Here is a 22021-nt window from a genome sequence, read left to right on the forward strand (position 1 = left end):
AGCCTAAGCCCGGGCTCCTTTTCATGTGGCGGAGCAGCCGCTGCCCCGAGATCTGGCACCAGATGGCGCTGTGCCGGTGGCTGCCAGGAGATAATCGGGACAGATCGGGCAGCATTACTACCCATTATCTTGTAATTATTCTTGTGTGGAGCGCTGATCCTGCCGTTTGTGTAAGTGGATGGCACGGAGACGCCGTCGCCCCCGGCAGCAGCGAAATCCTCCCCGCTTCTCTCAAGCCCCTCTTGGGGACGCATAGGGGGGCGGGGAGGGGTGGTGAAGTAGAATCGAGCGGGAGTCTTTGTGAGACGCAACGCCGCACCTGACATTCATAAAATCATTCTAGTGGCTGGCCGATGAAACCGTTGGAATCCGGCTGACCTTTGACCTTTGCATTGATGTCACGCAAGGTGTCATTTCGCCAGAAGAGCACTACTGGCCTCTGATGGCGCTATAAAAGTGTGATAAGGATACAGTAGAAGTCTCCGTGGCTCCATTTGCGCAGAGCAGCCGTTGTACCACCCCCCCCCCCCAACCCTTGCCCCCTCCCCACTTCTCTAAGGATGGCGCCGACTGCACAGAGGCATATGGCTTACCATGTGCTGAGTCCCACGTGCACACTCTAAAGCGCGAGTCTACCCGGAACATCTTCGCTTAATTATCGGTATTTTGTTTCTGCATCCTCCTGTTTTGCATATCAATATCTGTCAGCTCGGTATGTAATGTGAAGGCTTACGTTCAAATGCCTCGGCGAAACGCAGGCTTCGGAATATACGGCGACTCCCGTGGGGTGACGAGTCCGAGATTATGTGCGTGCTTTCGGTTTCTTTTTCACCAGGTCTCAGGTGTGCACATATACAGTATAAGCGTGTGTGTGATATCAGAATGTGGCCATGAATCACAAATAGTGCTCGTGCGTTAATCAATAAACAATACACACCACGACAGCCCTTCAAGTGGCGCGTGATAAAACATTGCTGATCAATCTCGCAGGCCCGTGTGGCGCGCAGCGAGGGCATGTACATGCAAATGAGAAGCGCTAAATGCCACTGAGGGGCGGGAGAGCAAAGCAATCACTTCAGATGACAAATTCCATAGGAAGGAGGCGGGTGGGGGTGGGGGGGGGGTACTTGATTTACAGCAAAGATGGGATTCTTAATGCTGGTGATCCAAGAGAAGTCAAGACAGAAGGCATAATTACAGTCGGTGCACCAGGGAAAGATTGCAGATTGATGTTGCGTTCCAGAAAAGTAGGAAAATGGAAATTTCCAGTCTCGCTGTAGGAAAAGTGCAATGGAATTGTTTTCCTTCTTTGTTGGAAAGTGAATGTTACGCCACACTTATTCCAATTGTCATTATTCTGTTTGAAGACAGTTTTGACCATTGGCGGCGCTAGGATTTTTGCCCTTGGGGGGGTTATGGGGTGGCCATGGGGTGGCCAAGGTTATCTCAGGGGGCACACAAAACAGAAAATTATTCTTACAAACCCAAAGAATTCTTCGGAAAAGGCCGATGAAGAGTCACTACATGGTTTTTAAAAGTGACAAGGGTAAGTGTGAACAAAAATTCCCAGAAACAAAAAGAAAAATCGGAAAATACCCCAAAAGTGGGAGACCAAGCACATTTTTGGATTTAGCCAGTTCTGTGTGCTTTGTTTGAAAGCTCCAATATTTTATAATGATGTCACCGTGTTAATAATCTCAGGGGGCGTCCATTTTGCCACCGACTGTGCCAAATGAGATTTTCTACAGAGACCCGTCTTGATGTCTACAAGGCTTCTAATTGTGTGCGTGCTTGGTGAAAACAAAGTTCTGTGTGTGGCATCAGCGTACACACCCTCACAGACGCAAGAGAAGCCCGCCGTTCCAAAAGAACCTTTTTTTCTGCCGAGCCCGAAAGGGGTCAGGTCAACTGATCCGGGGGCCACTTGGGCAAATCCTAAACACAAACACGACGGAAGAAAGAGCAGAAAAGCCCGAGGAGGCTGGCGGTAAAAAGGACGGCTAGAACACGTCCATGGGAAGATGAAGAGATGATGAAGCGAGAGCTGATTAAGCGGCTTTTAGATCTCTGGGAAATATCCAAAGGATTGTGCCACAAATCCTGACCCTTATCGCTGGATCTATCAACCCTGGGAGTCTGTGCACGACAATGAGAAGTCTATAAGCTCGGCCAAGCTGCTCCATTGACGCTTCATTAGGCAACAATGAGCGCAGATTACCGCCGTGTTGCTGCGTTGGTGGCTTTCACTTGACGCGGAGAAAGAGCGCTTAAGCTAACGCCGCGCAGCCTTTGATGCCCTAGCGTTGCATCGGATGGTTCGTCTCTTCCTACAATTACTGATTTGCACGTAGATATCAAAGGGAATATTATGTAATCGTTTTTACGGTTTGAATGTGTGCGGCTCGGCTGTAAGCAGTTAGACAAAAAAAACGTTACACCTTAGCTAGCTTGCGCTCGTTTTCCTACAGCAGGACTGTGATAACACGTCTTTACAACAATGATGACATAAAGGAGTAATCAATATCTGAATCAATAATAATAAGAGGTGTGAACATGTGTCACCAGCAAAATCAATGAGCATGCGGCTTTGGGATTTTGCTAGCTGAAATCTGGATTTGTGTAGAATTCACGCTGCTTGTAGGTATTTTGCAACAGCTAGAATTTTGGGGGGGGGGGGATTTTTTATAGCTGTACTTGAATTTTAATGTATACGAGTCAAGTCCCTCGATACACATGGACAGGGTTGAAATGTTCCGTTACGACCCGAGCGTCAGCAATCAAAGCGAAAGGAGGAGCGAGCGGAATGCTAATTGCGTAGCATTGGCTAGCTTTAGCCTGTTGATCGCTTATGTATAATTGAACACAATCTGCGCATGCATTATGAACGAGCGAGGAGGCAAAATTAATGTCACAGGGATAGACGTTGCAGAATGAGGATTTTTTAAAAATATAAAAAAAAAATCTCTTCATTTTAATCACCCCTTCTTCTTCCCCAACGTCAGCTCCCCACATCCTTTCCGGGGGAATCAACTTTCTAAAGGAATGTGAGTGAGAGCGAGCAGGCACTCTGGAGGCAGTCAATACCTTATCAACTCCTGCCGAACGCTGACACCTTGACGTCCTTGACAGCAAATTATTACTTTTTCATGACGCAACCAGGTGCAATTACAGCAACATCTTTGCGCCGTATCCTGCTGCTCCTGCAACTGTCAAAAGACATTCCTGGCGGGATCGCCGAGGAGCTGAGACATCAGTCTCCCCATCCCTCCTAAGGTTGCCTCGTATAGACACACTGACAGATGGAAAAGTCAGGTAGGTGTGTACGCGTGGAAAGGGGGGGGGGGGGGGGGTCGTGTGCAGATTGCAAAAGGAGAAAATGCACGGATTAGTTGTGTTCTACTCAAATGACTTTTTAGGGCGGCTGTGTTTGTTTGGGGTTGACTGACAAGAGCGAAAGGCAACCCGACTTGCCGCTACATTTGCAAACAAGCGTGTTTGTGACGCCATCACACGCCGCATGCTACACCCTGTAGGCTTGATTATAAAGTTTAAGCGCACTTTAGCTAACAACAACACAAGGAGGGAGGGGGGGGAGCAGGTAAAGCTCAATTAAGACTTCAAAGCGACACTTCCCCCCCCCCCCCCTTCGTGCCGCCGCAGACGAGAGCACAAAGAGCGAGCGGCCCTGTGATGGCGCACTTGTGAGGATGCCGGCTGGCGGGGAAGAAACTTTGCCATCCTGGAGGTGGATGTTGCCTCATGTCGCTTTGGTTGAGGTGAGGGGGAGATGTGAGGCTGCCGGTGGCATTAGCGTGCGTTTGTCTCCTTAAATTATGTGTGTCGTCGAGAAGAAGGGCAGATGAGAAAAAGACGAAGGAGCCGTGAACAGAGACACCCGAATCTTGGCTTTCATCTGGAATCTTCATTCCTCACTTCGCCAATTTATGAACTTTCTGCAATGAATTTGGATGGGGAGCGGCGGTTGGGGTGGGGGCGTGATCAGCGAATTGGAATTTTCAGACTTGAAATTAGAACGAATATTAGAATATTTACAAAATACAAATAATAATACAAATAATTAATAAATATATAAATATAAAAAAAATAATAATAAATAAATAAATAAATAAATAAATAAATAAATAAATAAATAAATAAAATAATAAAAGTACACAATTTTGCAGTTCAGATATCTGCCACACCGCGCTTTTCACGTAATTAGCTTAAAAAGACAATCAGCAAACAATATCTACGCTTGGTGCAGCTAAAAAAAAAACAACACCTGACTAACAGTACGTGCGTAATAACACCTCAGTGAGCTGTTGGTTTTTCTTAGCCCTGTGTGTGTTTTTCCTCCCCTCCTGTCATCCCTCCTCCCCCCCAGCAATCTCTCTTCAAGCGCTACCTTCTCCCTTCTTACTCTCCGAGGCCTCACCCCCACTCGCCTGGGCCCAGCCCCCCCCTGCCTGCCAGACACAGATTTATTCCGCTTGTGATGCGTGTAGCGGGAGCGTGTGTATGTTTGTGTGTCGGGGAAAGGGGGGGGGGCGAGCAGGTCAGCGATGGGGAGGGAGGTGTGTATGTGTGTACAATAAGAGATAAGATCATGGCTCCCCAGGGGCTTGTTTGGCCCTGTACCCGATCCATCAAACGCCGGCTCCGAGTGTCAAGGTCAACTCTAATGAGCATTTTCTGGAGTCTTATTCTGCGCGCTGAACACCTTCACTGTCGGCACACACACACGTGCACACACACACACACACTTTGGACATACTGTAGCCTACCTGTTCGGCTGTACGATGGATGCTCGTGACAGCAAATCTAACATGGTGGCGTTCATCCCAACAGGTATGAAGTGTTGAACCTGAAGATGACAAGAAGTGGCAAAATGTCAACATAGCACTTCTTCAATGATTTTATATAGTGGGAAAGAAATATTCCCTTTAAAATTAGAAGACGCTTTGAAAGTTTAGTCACCTGGTTTAAAAGTTCAATAGATGAGTTTATGCTAATTTTTTTTAAGATCTGACGAGGGGAAATAACCAAAGCGTTTGAGTGCAAGCTTGGACAAGGAAAAGAAAAATTCTAAGCGTCACAAACCTAGATGGGTCCCTCATCATCCCCTCAGCACACTCCGACGTGCCAAAAGTTGTTAAGGTTTGAAGGCTTGCGGGGTGTGGGTGTGCGCCGGGGCATGCCGAGCATACTAATGAAGCAATAAAAGTCACGGCGGGAGGGGGGGGGAGTAGGCGGGGGATCCACTGACAGGCGGTGGGATAATTAAGATGTTGCGACCCCACATATTACCTGCATATTGGCCAAATTAGGACACGGGGAGTTTAAGGCCAGAAAGCAATGTTGGGATCCCCACGCATGGGGTGGGGGGGGTTCTGAAAAGGGAAGAATAAAAATAATATATATATTTTTTAAGACTATTTCCTGAAGTATGCAACAGATTGGCAAATCTATAATATAACGTATAAACATTTGCTAGTTCAAGAGCCAACTGTGTGAATGTGTACTCTGATTTGAAGATGAGACTCAAATGTATTTTGGGGAATTTAGAACTTGCTTCTGACAAACAACAAGTCAGAAGAGTGGCATATTTTTCATCAAAGTATTTTTGTTTTTTTTATGGAGCACATTATTGCTTCAAGTCAATCAAACAATGCAGTTGAGAAATAAATTGAAATGAGTTCTTACGGTTTGGTGGGATCTGCTTGACTTCATTTGTGTCAGACTCCTCAGTTTTGGCTCAAGTGGCCAAAGGTCAGCAAAAAGAGGGTCAAGCCCGGTTTGAAGGAGCCCGCATTCCTCAGGAGGCCTGATCATGATGGATGTTCGTCCTCAGCGTGGCCACGCCCGTCTCCGTTGGCTCCTCGCTCACCTCCGGGCCTCTTGGCACCGACCCTGCGTCCCGCCTCATCCCGCCCAGATGTGTTCGCTGAACTCTGTCAAGAATAATAAAACACCGGTTACAAAGGGCACGCGAGCCGTGCCGAACGGGGAAGTAGTGGGCGCTGGTGATCTTATGCTGATGAAGGAAAAACACTTAAGTCAAAGCCAATTTAGTCAGATTATGATTTGATAGGCTTGTTATTTTTAGCGCAGCGCAGATGACAGTTGAAGATGAGCTTGACAAATCAAAGTCTCCGAAAATCTGCTATCAAAAATGAAACGAATCTTGACAATCATTGCAGTCCTGTCGATCGACATAGGCACAGAACATTCATAAAGGAACGCGAGGAGAATATTTAGATCTACATTTAACACCGAGCTATGTGTTTTTAAAAAAAGATACCAACTTCCTGGTACTAGTAAGAACTGGACCAGACCTGTAAGAACCCCATCACAATATTAAATGAACCGATAGCAAAAGTATGAACGTATTTTCTGTGTATTGCTTGGATTACAGCTATGACTAAATTCACAGGGACCTAAGATTGACCCCTGCTGTACTCCGAATACTGACAACACTGTCACGACTTTTGTCCGTGTCAGTTTCCTGGTCAGCCTTCGGTCCTCGACTTTTTCCCTCTCCCTTCCTGCTTTCTGTTTGCTTGTCCCTGTGGCAGTTTGGGTTTTGTACTAGCGAATCGCTGACGCTAAAAGTCCTTTCCAACTATTACTGCGGTGGAAGCCTCTGGCCAATCCCGAAGATGACGACCACAAGAAAAGTGTGGCAAATATCGAGGCGGGCCCAAAGCGTACTGACGGTAAGAGTGATGATTTCCTTTCACAAATACCCCCACTCATCTTTTACGCTTCCTCCTGGCTCCCCATGGCCTTGGCCCCTGCAGGCAACACACATGGTCTATCTCAAACACACACACACACATTATGGTTAGGCCTCCAATTAAATCAAAAGTGGTTTGTTTTTATTGGTCTTTTGCGCTGACAAGTGGGCTATCATTCTGACGGCTTTACCTGTCAGCGAGCAGCTGAAAATCCTCTGTTGACAATGCCCAATGCTTCCAATTAGAGCAGAATCACACTCCTGGTGCGCTCGCCATCCTTCCACCAGCCCTACCCCCTCCCTGGGCCTCGCCCCCTCCCCTCCCCTTTTCCTCTACCCCTCTCTCTCTCTCCCACCTCCTTTCGTCTTCCTCTCCAGGAGAAGGGGCTCTGTCTCCGCCGCAAATTACCGACACAAAACGAAGGTGGTGGCGGCAGTGGCTGGCGGTCCAGACCCCCCCCCCCCCCCCCTCCCCTTCTCCGTCAGCATTAATGAGCCGATGAAGGTTTATTTGGTCCGCATGCATGTGCTAAATTCTTTCTTGTGTGACAGCTGACTGGGAAATGTGACTGTTAACCTTATAAAAGATTCAGTGGGTTCTCATTATTTTCTGTCAACTCCACTACCTGATGGCGTTCAGGTGCACTATTTGCATCCATGACTGGTTCAGGTCTACCCCCTCACCCCCCTTAGCTCACTCTTATTTGTTTGTTGAGGGGAGTCGTCCTCAAAAAGACGCACGTTACTTGATGTTGCTAAAGCGTGGAAATGACAAAGTTTATTCAAAGACGACAAACAATATTACAAACCCTATCTGGGTTGCGTTTTAACGGAAACAAGGGAATAAAAAGCTGCAGCTCATCTCACTTGTTTTGCCACAAAAAAAAAGCGGCAAGCTGAAGAGGCCCAGCAGGCCTTATTAGAAAAAGCTTATGAGCGCGTTTGGAATAACCGCGAGACGCAAAACAAAGTGCTGAAACGCGATCAAAACTGACAGTCCAGTTATGGAGGAAATCCACCAATCGGAAGTTTGCTTCCAGTATAGTAAATAATAACATTGGCTGTGAATACTTTGATAATTAAACTGTTATTATAGAAAAACAATCCCAGCTGAAGTTAAATGAGTGCCAAATATATCAATGCAAAAAAAAAAAAAAAAAAAAATCGCAGTGGCTATATAACTGCCAAAAAGTTGCAATTATTTTATTTGGCACCGTTTATGAGGAATCAAACATTTAAGTCGTTAATATCACACAAGCAGTCGTTGGCTGTGACTTTAGTTTGATTTTTTTGTTTGCCTGCATTTAATTATTTATTCAAATATTTTCAAACCATGATCAGTCATTTGAAATAACTACAAATATTTTTTTGGGGACCTTAAGATGTAATGTAAAATAAAATTAAACATTTTTTAGTAAGTCATGCAGGCAAACGTTTTGATTTTTTTGTACTCTGCAAAATAAATCTCGACTATTTCCTTGGATTTGGTAAAAATGACTACAAAGACTTTTGACTTCATATTAACCCATCAAACGAATTTTTCACTTCAGTTCCACAAATGAGGACTTTGGAGACGTTAGTAAACCACCACGAGGAAGTTCCACACTCAGACCTTCACAAAAGGCAAGTCGTCATTTAACCTCGTTATCATTTATTTACAACTCCATTGTGTAAAAAAAAAAAAAAAAAAAAAAAAGCTGGGTGAACTCAAAATTTCAAACTTCGATAAAAATTTAGGTTGGGCGATTTGTCAAAAAATATTTTAAGTTTTCCTGTGGTGAAAATAAGCTTACCAGAATTTTAATAATAAAATAAGAGTTAACAGAACTATTTTTTCCCTAACGTCCCCCAACTTAAATTAAAAAAAACTTGTTTGCATAATGCAAAGCTTACTTTTTGTGCGAACTAATAAACGTCAATAATTTATATTTTAATGTTGTTTCAACTTTTCTTTTGAGAATGAGATCGAACACAGCGATAAGACAAAAGCGCGCGGGGTGGAGGGGGGGGGGGTGCGTAATGGCGCAAACCATCAACCCACTGCTTCTTTTCATGAGAAAGCAGCAGCAGCAGCAGCCAAGGCAGGCAGGGTGTGTGCTGCCTGCTATCAGCCTGCTTGGTCCCCGCCTCACTCGTGACAGCTTGCAACCGTGATGGGACCCCATGGGAGCCGGGAGCGGATTCACTAACCTGCCGGTGTCTGGGACCGACGCGCGCCTCCAATCTGGTGGTCACATGGTGTGTGTGCGCGTTAGATTATTAGGGGCTGTCGAGGCCGTCGCGGGGCAAACTGTTGTGCGCTGTGCACTTAAAAGTGCGCACAATGCTTTTGCATGGCTGTTAAGGTGCAAAGGAACACACAAAGGCAGCTCGAACTTTGACAATTACCGGGGACTATTAGATTCTTATTGTGGTTTTAAATGCTGACAGCAAGACGGCGGGGCCTTGGTGATTATTTAATAAAAAAATAAATAAAAATGGGGCGCCCGTATTTTTAATGCAAAGAATAAAAACATTGCGGTGTTTATTCAACCACATTCAAAACGCGAGTGAATTATTCAAGAATGTATTGACATAAAACAAAAAAAAGCATCGCGCAAACAATCGCCACTCAGCATGAATAATGAAATAAAAAAAGAAAAGCGAATTTATTTTAGACTTCTTTGGAAGCTTCACTTCTTTTCTTTATTTCCACTTTTCGCCATAAATATATCGTTGGAAATGATGATAAAGGAACTCGGGGACGCAAAAAAAAAAGAAAGCGGTCAAAAGGATGAAAAGCAATCCCTCGTAATAACCCCATTAGAAGCCTCATCAATGATGTAATGAAAGCAAACAGTGTGAAAATTGCCTGTAAACACTCGCATCGGAGTCTCCTGATGAATCCACTGTCTCTTATCAAAATGAGGATGAGCCCGGTAGGCAGGGGACGTCAGAAGGAGGGGCTGCTCGTGCAGGGAGGTCCACCGTCAGCCAATCAAGGCGTGTCACAGGGGACTCACGTGGACGCGACGCTCTTAAAACCTATAGCTCCTGACTTTTCCTCAACTTCCATTTTTTTGGGGGGTACCACTTCCTCCCTTCTCGCCTTAGTTGGGACTATTTAACCCACTTTACTGCAATTCGGCGCATCCGCATGCACGTCCTCGACTCCACCTGCCTTGTGCGTTCAGTGCGCTAAAGAATGAGACGAGGTGACCCGGCGATCCATCTGGTACCTGTCCATGGTGCTGAAACGGCTTCTTGAGTTCTTTTTTTTTTTTTTTTTTTTTAGCCCGCTCCAGGCGTGAAATCGTAAAGAGGGTGTGATCGAAGAAATCCAATTGGACGCCCGAACTGGATGGACGACGCCAGGGACTACTTATAGGATTTCATATTATTATATGATAAGAAGAAAAACATTTTTTTTCCCGAAACGCGAGGACATTTTCTTGGACCACATTGAAGAAAAATAAACTTGTCTCAAATACCAAATGGTAGTTTGAGGAGCAAGCTCCCTACACCCCCGCCCGCCCCGGTCAAGACAATGGAGGGGTCCGCTAACGGCTCCAGTTTCGGCATCGACTCGCTGCTCTCCCACAGGCCCGGAAGTCCGCTGTCCAAGGGGGACAGCCTGGCCGGAGAGTGCCGCTCTCCCCTGGAGTTCAGCCCGAGATCCGACGCGGAAAGCGGCTGCTCGTCGCCGCCCTCGCCCAGGAGGGAGTGCGCCGACGAGCTGGCCCCGAGGCAGGGACACGGCGGTGTCGGCCTGCCGCCTCACCTGCAACACGGCCCCGCCGGGATCTCGGCCGGGTCCCAGCAGAGGACCATGACCTCGTCCTTCCTTATCAGAGACATTTTGGCGGACTGTAAGCCTCTGGCCGCCTGCGCGCCTTACTCCAGTAACGGACAACCCACGCAAGAAGCCGGCAGACTGGTCGCGAAAATTGCCGACGACTTTATGGAGAAAATTCACAGTAACTCGTCGTCGGACAGCGAATATAAAGGTGAGCGCGCACATCGGTCGGGGGTGGTCGAATTGTTCTTCCGAGCGTAAATTGACATTTTAATCTAAAAAAAAAAAACCGTTCGCAACAATATCTACAGTTAAATCGGTGATTAAATAAAATAAGGAATAAAACAACATCAATTAATTTATCTAACTTTGATAAAAAATAAAAGTAATTGCAGAAGAGCTATAAAACTGCAGAGACGCAGATATATAATCGGTCAATAAAACAAACTGAAACAAAATGTATTTTAAGGGAATATATTACAAATATAGTTTCTGCAAACATACGAATATTTTCAATATATGTCAAAGTTTCAATTTGACACGATAATTTTTTTCTGGGACGTGACTGTGATTATATTTTGCACTGAAAATATTTCCTATCCCAAATTAATAAATAGAATAGTAAGATCTTGTCCAAACTATTTATTTTTGTCACAGCGAGAGACTGCTGGGTTTTAATAAACATCAATTTGCGAATTATTATTATATTATTCCAACAGATAACATTAAAAAAAACTACAATATAAATTGTGATCGCTCTTATTTACTATATTGAATTTAAAACCTATTTCAAACAGATGGCATGTTTATAGAAAGCAGGCGGGCGAGATAGGTGCGTGGGTGGGTGGGTGGGTGGGAGTGGGGTGGGGGTCTGAAGAGTAGGAGCTCCAGATAAAAATCATGAAAGCTCGATCTGTTTCCAATCATGTCAGCCTTAACAGACATGTCACCTGCACACACTGACACTTCAATGAAACGGCTCGTGGAAAAGAAGTCCACTGCTGCAGGCTACGCCGAAATTAGAACCACACACACACTATGAAATCCCAAAACATGCACATTGCACTCTAATAAAAACAATAAAACTCTATGCAAGTAATAATAATAAAATTGCGATAATCGTCGCCATCTTTTGGAGTCATCGCGCATATGCACAATGACGTCTTGAGTGGAAGAAGCCTGCAGGGCGAGCGTCTCCATGCATGCACGGAAGCTTTTGATTCTTCCCCAGCAAGCCTCCTCCTCCGATATATCAGCACATTTGATGCAATTTGTCCACGCCACTAATCACATTTGTTGGTGCTCAAGGCCGAGCGGCTCTTGAGTTCCAGCCACTCATTTATTTCCACGCTCGTGTGTGAAGTTCCCGCGGACGCTCTTGTCCTTTCCCTGGTGGCTCAATTAGGCGGATTATTGTGCGGCTGCATGCTTGAGACGACCAAAAAGATCCCCCCCTACCCCACCCCCGTCTTTTTTTTTTTTTTTTTTGCGTGTTAAAATCAAAGTACTCGCCCTGACATGACTCCACGCAGGAGGGGGAAGCTGACGTCAAACACACACACAGAAAAATCAAATTGAAGGCTGCAGGGATATATCGGAAGTGATTCATTGCATATTATAAAGGGAAATATATTTGCTCAAGGACTAGTGGGCTGCAAAATAAGAGCTCTAACCTACAAAAAAAAACCAACATCAAACGTTTTAAGCAAATTAGAAATAATAAAGAAAATTCAACAAGAGGACATTTTGATCGGATTACATAAATCCACCCCTCGCAAGAATATTACACGTGCCGAAATAATAAGAAAACGCAATATTTAGAAAATAATAATTCGAGCATACAAAATCTGTGCAATAAAAAGTTCAACCACTGCAATGCTGTGCATGTGATGTAATATCAAAAAAAGCGTGTAAAAATTTTAATTTAACTGGGGGGCGGGGGGCACTTGGACTCCAAACTCACGAATGTGCGCGACAAATAATCATCATTCAGATTTGAATGTATCCTCCACTTTTTGCAGTGAAAGAGGAGGGAGACAGGGAGATCTCCAGTAGCAGAGACAGCCCCCAAGTCCGGCTTAAGAAGCCCCGAAAGGCCAGGACGGCCTTCACGGACCACCAATTGGCGCAATTGGAGCGCAGCTTTGAGCGCCAAAAGTACCTGAGCGTCCAGGACCGGATGGAGCTGGCCGCCTCGCTCAACCTCACAGACACGCAAGTCAAGACTTGGTACCAGAACCGAAGGTGTGAGCGGCTCATTTGACTGCACTGCACCACATAATATTTTAAGTTGAGCAATTCAACTAAAAGTTTTGCTATAGTGAAAATTGGATTTAGATTTTTTCTTTTATTAAACCTCAATTTAATAACTATAATTTGAAATAAATGTCAATAATTTCTATTTTCGTCGCAATTTAAATGACTATTTTATGTATTTTTTTAAAACGGTATCAATTATCCTCCATGTTTGTTTATTTACAGAAAATGAGTTGACATTTGATATGATTTTTTTAAAAGGCAAAAACAGATTTTGTAACGTGTTATCTTAAGCCAGAATGTGTCCGCAGCTTCGACACCCGGGCATCTAAATGTCATAAATAAATACAAAAACAACACTTTGGCTTGTGAATAATGCATGCTTGCATGTGTGTGTATCAATAATTCAAAGAAAGCACTATATCTCCTCAATTATCTTGAAAATGAATTATTCACCTGCGTCGAGTGCACGCCGACGTTTTTGGGGTGTGAATACAAGAGGGCAGCTTGAGACTATTAAAGACCGATAGATAGATGAGATCGATAGATGAATAAATAAATAAATAAACTAATGGCTACCTCCGCCTTTTAATTGGCCACTTCGGAGATAAAACGAAAAGTTAATATATATATTTTTTTTTAATAGGACCAAATGGAAGCGTCAGACGGCGGTGGGACTGGAACTCTTGGCCGAGGCTGGCAACTACTCGGCCCTGCAAAGGATGTTCCCGTCGCCATACTTCTACCCGCAGAGCCTGGTGTCCAACCTGGACCCGGGGGCGGCGCTCTACCTGTACAGGGGCCCGTCAGCGCCGCCGCCCAGTTTGCAGCGGCCCCTGGTGCCCCGCATCCTGCTGCACGGCTTGCAGGGAGGCAGCGAACCGCCGCCCCCGCCGCCTCTACCCCCTATGTCCGGTGTGCTCTCCCGGCCGAGCCAGCAGCGGTGAGCCGGACTTCCGGATAGAACCGGAATAAAAACGAAAGACACGGGAAACGAAAAATATTATTGAGGGGTGAAAAAAAAACGAACTTTTTTGGTGCGAATCAGAAACGAACGTCCAAGAGGGAACTTTTCACTACTCCTTTTTGGGGGAATTTTATTTATGTTTTATTTATATTTCCGTATCAATCAAAGGCTCTAAGTTATGTATTTATTTAGATTCATCTGGTATTTTTAAATATGTTCTCGTCGTTCCATGCGGTTGCTTTTTACCATAATGATTTTTGTTATATTGCGACGACGCTACAAGTGCATCTTTTGAACGATCCAAAAATTTGCTTTCTTGTAAATTATTATTTTTGACTTAACCTGTAAAAATCTGTAAATAAGAATATTTTACATTGGACAGAGGAGACTTTTTTTTTCTTTCTTAAATCTATTGTGTCTTTTTCACACCACGGTGATGCAGTTGATCATATAGGCTAGATTAGCCCATCCCCAAAAATTAATTTACAGGTGTTCCCTTATATGGAAATCAATATATTCAAAATGTGGTCTTTTATAGCTGGAGTTTTTGATTGATGCAAAATGCCAATTCATTTAATGACAAGTTTTGTCTATATCACAGCAGTTAATATTTTCTTTAAATAATCCCTTCCAACAAAACCCGCCCTGGTGCACCTGCTGCAGGTTCAAGCAGCCTGTTGATTGCTTTAGATGTATTTGAACAGAGGTTGTGATTTTTCAAAAATTAATTTATGTTAGTTTATATGAAGCTGTAATAACTGTTCTCCTCTCTTTTGGTGGAAAAAAAAATGTAACATTACAGATGCAAGCTTGTGGAGTGGTTCTCGTTTCTCTTTCGTTCCTCGAGTTCATTTTTGGTGAAATTGACAGCAAGCGGCATAGGAGGGGGCGAGTTGATGTAAACAAAACAAATACTTTTATAAATGTGGAAATAAAAGTCTTTTGATTTAACCGTGTGACTATATTTATTCCGGCATAGCTTAATTTATGTTTTCTAAACTGCGTGTGTGGAAGTCTAAAAGCAACAATCTGGGACTGACATTAGAATGTTTTATTTTATAAGATTAAAAATATAATTTATTTAAAAATATCTTATATCATAATATTTTTTTGTCTCAAAAGTTAGCTCAGATTTTTACCAAAGCATTTAAACGCACCAGGACATTTTGGTCAATAACTCGACACGACAGACTGACTTTACAGGTCATACACAATATAGATAATAATTGTAGAAGATTTTGAGACTATGATCCATTTTTAATCAAGTGGTACACGTGTCAACCTTAGTGAGCATAGGCGCTGCTCTAATTAAACTTCAAATCAAAATAAACATTGCAGAGGAAGCTTGCGAGAGAATAATTGGAATCAACACATTTCCCTCCTTTGATTTGACAGTTCATATATATATATATATATTTCTTTGATATTGCATATCTGTAAATCGTCAAACGGCAGATGAATTTAAGTGCCCACCACTTCCCTAAATTAACAGCAGCACCACTACTTGGTTTTCCGTAAACAACGCACCAGCTGAAATATTAATGGCATGTGCGCAATTGTTTAAGTGTCCTAAATGATCCCATTTGGAAATTGATTGTTTCCATCCTCCCCTTCGCTGAAGCTGCTGGATGCTCGCTGCGGTTCCAAGGCCGGCCCGACAGCTGCTGAGCGGCCTTGGAGCTGACTGCAGGCCGGGGATCAGCGTGCAGGGGACAGCTGGTCAGCGGTAGCGCATTCTCCCTCCCTCCCATTCCTCCCCCTTCCTCCAGCTTGATGCTATATACCCCCCCCCCCTCCTCCTCTTCTCCAAGTCTGCTATACCCGACTTCTTTTGGAGGTCAAATCAGTTCAGATGCGTCCGGGCGAGCCGATGTTAGCGATTAGAACAAAAGACTTTAATAGGTTTTAATTGAAAGTCGATAATGGCTTTGATAGGCAGCTCCCCCTGCTGTCGCCCGCCCGCGCATGGCACCTGTTCCTGCCCCCCCTCCACTTAGCGGTCGTCCGCGGACTCGCCACCGTGAAAGATCAGACTGACGGCCTGATAACTGGCGCGTTTATGAAGCGGAAAATTGCATTAAAAATACAGTGACGGCTTGGCCCGCATGCGTGGACTGAGCCAACAGGAGGGGGAATGAAACGCCTCCCAACTTGCCAAAAGATCATTACAGACTCATCATGGCGAGCCGTGTCTGATTCACATAATGACCAATAAAAGGTTAGTCTTGAAAGTCTACATGTGATTATATTAGGAGGGGGCGGGCAGGGGAGGGGGGTGGGCTCTGTTGGGTGACTATTTTTTTTTTCCTTTTCTTTGCATGTGAAAGGCTGGTACTAAATCCCCCGGCTCTTCCCACGGATTGTCCCCAGCTCAGGGTTAATGAAGTGCGGATGGAGTCTCGTTGAGCTCCCGACATGTGGAGAGGAAAAAAAAAGAAAAGAAAGAAAGAAACAAAGAGAGAGCCAAAGGATCAGTGACTTTTCTTAATCCCGAGGATTCCTAATCGTAATGATAACACAGTTTGGGAAAAAGACTGTTGAAGAAAATAAAAACTGATGTTAGTGTGTCACAATTTATAATTTATAACCTAATTCATTTAAATGGTCTCAAAACACATTTTGTCATCATTATTTTCTAAAGACACCTACTCTAACTAGACCAACTGGTAATTCCCCTAAACTGAAATGTTTAGCCAAAGTTTTCTCCCCCATCATGTGCTTTCCCAAATGCATTTGAACTATCTTCCAAAAAAAAAAAAAAAAAAAAGGAGCTGATTGGTGAACAGAGCGAGCCTCAAGAAGCCGAAGATGAGGATGAAGCAGAAGCAAGTGGAAATGATGGCAGAGCCCAGGAAGCGCATCCTTGCCTGGAGGTACGTCGGGCCCGCGAGGAACGAGCAAGGCGAGACGTGCAGACTGCAGGCGAGATAACCCCACTAATCATTTGCCCAATATGACGGGCTACAACTACAACTCGGGTCAGGGGCGCGGGGATTGACATCCCAATCTGGGCAAATAATGAAAGCTTTCCTCTCGGATCAGACGGAGGGTTGGGGATGGAGCGGGGCGCAAGAGGAGGAGAGGAGGAGGACCTGCTGCTCCGCAGACCTGAAATCACCCATTTTTCCAGATGGACGAGGGTAGTCGTGAATGGAAGCCCAAAAGGCAGCCATCTTGAAGCAATGATAATATTTGATTTACAGGATTGTGCAAACCAAGTGCGTTTTGGTCATTGGCAGAGCATCTCGGGGGAGGGGGGGGGGGGCTGCAGGGGCTGAAATATGCTCAAAAGCCACAGGTGCCAGACCAGATAAATTTTTTTCATCCATTACAGCCTGAAAGATGCTCGAGTGCAGCAGGTTAATAGAATATGGCTGACGTGAACGTCAAGTCAGCACTATATTCAGATCACTCAAACTTCTATCAAATGATAGCAGTGTATAAAAAGAAGCCCTGGGAGCAAAAAAAAAAAAAACATCTTGACGGGATGTTTCCAACACCAGCGGGTAATGAAACCTGTGTAGTGCTCAGTAGGGGGCCGCTGTAAGCTATATCCACATCAGATGACACAGATTATTCAATCAATAAGTTGTTGTTAGCACAGGCCTCGCTGCTCGCTCATCCCTGAGCGTGACCGGCCTCTTCAACCAGATGACATTGCAAAAAAAAAAAAAAAATCCACACCCCTGAGGCCCTGACCTCCAGCAAGCAGCCAGCCATGGAAACGCCTCTGGGACCAGAGCACAACCTGAAACAACAAATACATCTGCACAACCCTGAATGTGACGCTCTGACAAAAAAAAAAACCTTTTCGGGAAAAAAAAATATTAAATATTGTTTGAACTCACACAATTTGACTTCACACTGCAGCCCCTTTAGGCGGCAAACAAGTCGGGCCCAAACAGTCCTCTGCTGAGTTTTGTCAAGGGGTAAAGCCCGTGGATAAAATTCTCGGGAATCAAATATTGATGACTCGAAGGAAAAATACCCTCCGCACACAAAATGGTTGCTAAACATGAAACTGCTACACACTGCTACACAAATAGCAAAAGTAATCATTTATTTTTTTCCTTATTGTCAAGCAGGTGAGGTTGCGCTTCCCTGACCGCGTGTCCCCGTTGCAAATTAATTGCCACGTATTTTGTGAGTAACTTGAAAAGCGCATCCGACTGGTCAGCCCTAAATCTATTTTTAAGTGTGCTAAATTAAAAGGGAAGAGGCAGTTTCTTGGGCAACCTGAGGGGTCAGTGAGCGAAGCCATGGGGAGGCCTCTCACCTCATAAACATAAAGGCAGCAGAGGTCATCAATAAATGATGAGGGGTGCTATACATGTATTTTTAACAGCGCTTTTCCTGTGATGTCTGGCAGCTCTCTCATACTTTGTCTCCTGGTGGAGGGCAGAGAGCAACGAAGGACCACGCATTTTTGAAACGGCCTCCCTCCGCCCGTTCGGGGGGGGTCAAGACGGTGGGGTGGGGGACTGTTAGCTAGTTCGAGTAAAAGGATCAAATCAGTCATGTCAGTCAAGCTACAGGTTCTCGCTAGCGGGAGCAATGTGGGATTACATACGATAAAGTTCAAATGTGGAGCAGCCTCATTTGCATAAAATTGGAGCAATGTGGTTGTCCAGTTTTTTTTTTTTAAATTCAGCCTTCTTCGGAGAGTTAATTAAATGAGCGGATGTGAAAATGTTTGTTGGAGTTACTGACTGGATGTCAAAGTGGTGATGAAATGTTAGCGCGGACGCATTTTCAAAGCGTTCTCTTTTGCCACACGGCACGGAGCACTCGGATTGGGAAAGAAAGTGAAATATCGGGAATGTCAAGAGGGCGCCGTTGAGGTTTCCGGCAGCAAGGTGATTGTTGATGTTTTTTTTGTAGCCTGCAGGCAAGAGAGAGGAAAAAAAAGAGAGATGGAGAGCACACCGGTTGGTAGCAAGACAAAAAAAAAAACCTCAGCCGCATTCACTAATTAAAGCGTTGTTGTGTGAACGCCGAACGAATCATTTCAAAAATTGCGTTAGTGGGACATTAGTCATATTTTCGTCTTTGTACGGCGACAGAAAATATCTTGACAATTAAATAAGGGGAACGTTATTATTAGACGTGTTACTGTAGATGCTCCTATATTGGCGAGGGCACACACACACACACACATGTGCGTGCGTGTGTGTTCTTGCGGGGTGTCAGGTGTGCTCGAGCCAGACACATTGAAGAATCCGTCAAAAGGACAGGTTGGGGACCTAAAGGGGGGGGCCAAAGATCCCCTAATTGGACAAGTGAGCCCGGTGGCGGTGAAGCCGAGCGCGACCGAGACAATCTACCTCGGTGACCACTCCTTGACATGCCATTTGCCTCCGAGGACCCCTAGGGCTGGCCCAAACAGCTGCCCGACACGGCTATAACTCCGGGCCAAGACGAGGACCTCGGGCTAACAAGCGCATAACGACAGACGGCGAGAGAGATCCCACGCAAAGTCACCAGGAACTCCCGGTCCCGCTTCAAAGATGGCCGACGTCTTTGAGAAGCTTTCCCATGCCTGGCTCGTTCTCCTATTGCTCATTTCATCATCAGACAAAGTGACAGCCATATATTTACATGGAGGAATTCGGAGGCATGTTGCCTGGGAGATCACAGGCCTGGTTTATGGAATCCAGGCAGCACAAACAAAGAGCAGCCAAAAGGGCCCCGGCTCAGCACACACACACACACACACACACACACACACACATGACTATATACACCTGAGTACAGGAATACACGCTCTCCCAGGTTTGAAGTTTGCCTGGAGTGGCAAGCCAAATAAAGAGCGTGACGCGTGATGGCGGCACAGAGAGGAAAGCAGCTTCAAACGCTTATCAATACAATTGGCTGTGCCAGGCGCGGCAGTTTAACCTCTTTAGCGGCGGCGGCGGCGGCGGGTGTGTGCGTTTTCATCGGGGGAAGCCGACTCGCACGCTTGTCGTCTTCGCACAAAGGCGCCGAGGCCTGATGGGTACTGAGAGTCCCGCTTTAACAGTCCCCGAACTCGTAATAAGACTCGGAGAAAACACAACAAATTCTCCCGCTTGCTGGAGTGCTGTAAAAAATGAAACACACACACTAGTTGTGTTGTGGAGTCGAAAATTTGCAAAGCAGTGAATCGTGATTCAAGTGGCGCTTCACAACAGATGTCCCAAGTTAGCCTCTTTATGGGAATCAACTTTTCCTGACTGCTCTCATAACATTTTTTTTTTTGCAGCAGCAGTAGCATCTTATACGCTGAGAGGGACAAACATCCAGAATAATTCCAACGCATTTGTAAACACTGACACGAGTACAAAGATAAACAGGCGTCCTATAAAAATCCGCACCGTCAAAGATTTTTACACGGCGTGGATTTATAAGATCCAATTTTCATGTCACAAATTTGGCTTTTCTTTCAGTATACTTAGTTTTGCCTTTTTTTGTTTTTAGATCCACTTTACTGGGTAGCTTTTGATCCAATCGTGAGAATAAGAGCACTATTTTTATATATCACCTTTAAAGACAATTTGTTTACAAAGTGCTTTGACAACAAAGCGAGGCGCAATTAAGAAGAACAAAACAAAATACGGGTCAAAGAGAGCCGACCGAGATAAAAGTGGAAGAACGGCGACTGAAAGAAAATGTGTTTTAACTTGATGTCATTTGTGCGATCGACGAGTTTAACGAATGGAAACGTCCATTAGGTTGTCTCAACTGCGTCGGGTCGGCGGCTAACGAGGGAGATCTTCCTGTAAGGTCCGGCCTCCGTGTACACACGCTGGCTCGCTTTTGACTTTGGCTGCTTTTATCACTTTAGATGAAGCTCCCCTCGAAGCGATTAATTCTAAGCCGTCAAGTTTACTGGCTGGCGCGAGCCTTCCTTTTTTTTCCACTTCTACTCCGGGCTCGCCGAGGGGAAAAGGCAAAGAGTAACTTATTGTTTTTATATGAGATCTATTCCCTCGCCGTCGTGGTCAATAATGACTTGGTATATCAGCGAGCGCCTTGCTATTTGCACTGTTTTCGCCGTGTTTTCTCTGCCTGTGATTGAGCGGAGCTATTTTGGTGCGCGCGGAGAGGCGGGGAGCGGACCGACGAGGCTAACGTCTGTTTGATCAAAGTTTATGTGAAATTTCCCGAGGCCACTGGGGGAGCCGCTGTTTATGAACTGTAATAAAAAGAGTCATTTTGACAGTGTGACCCTGGCACACAGGAGGGGGGGAGGGAGGGAGGGGGGGGGGGGTCTCCATCTTTGCAAGGAGGCGGAGCTCAGAGAAGCAAGATGGCAACATGACCACTCGAATAAGAAGTTACTCGACAATTACATAGGCTGAGATTTAATCTTCCGATCGGCAGATGAGTTTATTCATGTGAGCAAAATATTAATGGAACACTTCCACGCACTTTGCCCCCCAGCTATTCTCTTCTCGTTTGAATATAATGCACTGTAAAATGAGAAATTGGAAAGGTGCGCAAATCGGGGACAAAGAGAGGAAAAACAGCGCCGATGCAAATGTCGACGGCAATCTCGTGAAAGTGGAGTCGATAAATAGATGGATATAAATATCAACCTTTGAGCGAATCAAATATGGTTGACCTTTTTGCTAAGTCGATAGTGTAATCCTTGGAGCGCTAGCGCAGATTTAATGAAGATGATTTGCTCGCGATGGAACGCCTACAGATGGACGAGAGTGAACTAAATGCTGGGTTCATGACATCAAGTGAGCAATGACGCACGAGATTTGAAAATAAAACACAAAAGCTATTCTCAAAATTTCACCTCAGCTTGCGTTCACGCAAAAGTTACATGACCTTGCATGCACTTGTATAGAATGGACTAACAACGGCGGCCATCTTGCGTTGCCACTCGCTAAGCGCACCAAACTTGAATCCATTTATATTCCCCACGACGTTTTTGGTGTTATTATCTGTCTCAACGGTAGAAACGCTAGCCTACGTTTGAACCGATAAGGTTGTTACTGCTTTTCAAAATAAAGCTCGCCCCGGGGTCAGCCACACGCGCGGCGTGATCCGAGGAAGCTTCGCTCCTGTCTGAGATTTATCAGACGTTTCATAAAATCAATGCGGCGCGCTGTAAGAAAGATCACAGCAAACACCGGAGACCTATCAGCAGTAATAGCCTTCTCGATGGAAGAAGAAGAAAAAAAAAAAAAAAAAAAAGAAGCAAAACATATCTGCCAGGAATTACAGCTGCAGAAACCAAAAGACGCAAGATTTGAAAATTTCACAGTGTCATTTTGTGACACTTATTTAATACTTA

General features: G+C 45.0%; 1 protein-coding gene and 1 long non-coding RNA gene across 2 annotated transcripts in view; one reads left to right on the plus strand and one right to left on the minus strand.

The window, feature by feature from the left end:
- Positions 1-4166: 4166 nt before the first annotated feature.
- LOC125979433 (uncharacterized) overlaps positions 4167-22021 on the minus strand; it is a 55147-nt gene continuing 37292 nt past the window's right edge. The window contains exons 5-6 of the long non-coding RNA XR_011087971.1: positions 5704-5951; positions 4167-4864 (exon numbers count right to left, since the gene is read on the minus strand). This is a non-coding gene — a long non-coding RNA (uncharacterized lncRNA). The remainder of the gene's footprint in view (positions 4865-5703; positions 5952-22021) is intronic.
- Positions 9730-14685, plus strand: barhl1b (BarH-like homeobox 1b). The gene is made up of 3 exons (XM_049737644.2): positions 9730-10722; positions 12533-12755; positions 13414-14685. Exons 1-3 carry the CDS (start codon positions 10263-10265, stop codon positions 13712-13714), a joined length of 984 nt encoding a protein of 327 aa, XP_049593601.1. The 5' UTR covers positions 9730-10262; the 3' UTR covers positions 13715-14685.

The sequence above is a fragment of the Syngnathus scovelli genome, chromosome 13 (genome assembly GCF_024217435.2).
Source record: "Syngnathus scovelli strain Florida chromosome 13, RoL_Ssco_1.2, whole genome shotgun sequence".
Lineage (NCBI taxonomy): Eukaryota > Metazoa > Chordata > Actinopteri > Syngnathiformes > Syngnathidae > Syngnathus > Syngnathus scovelli.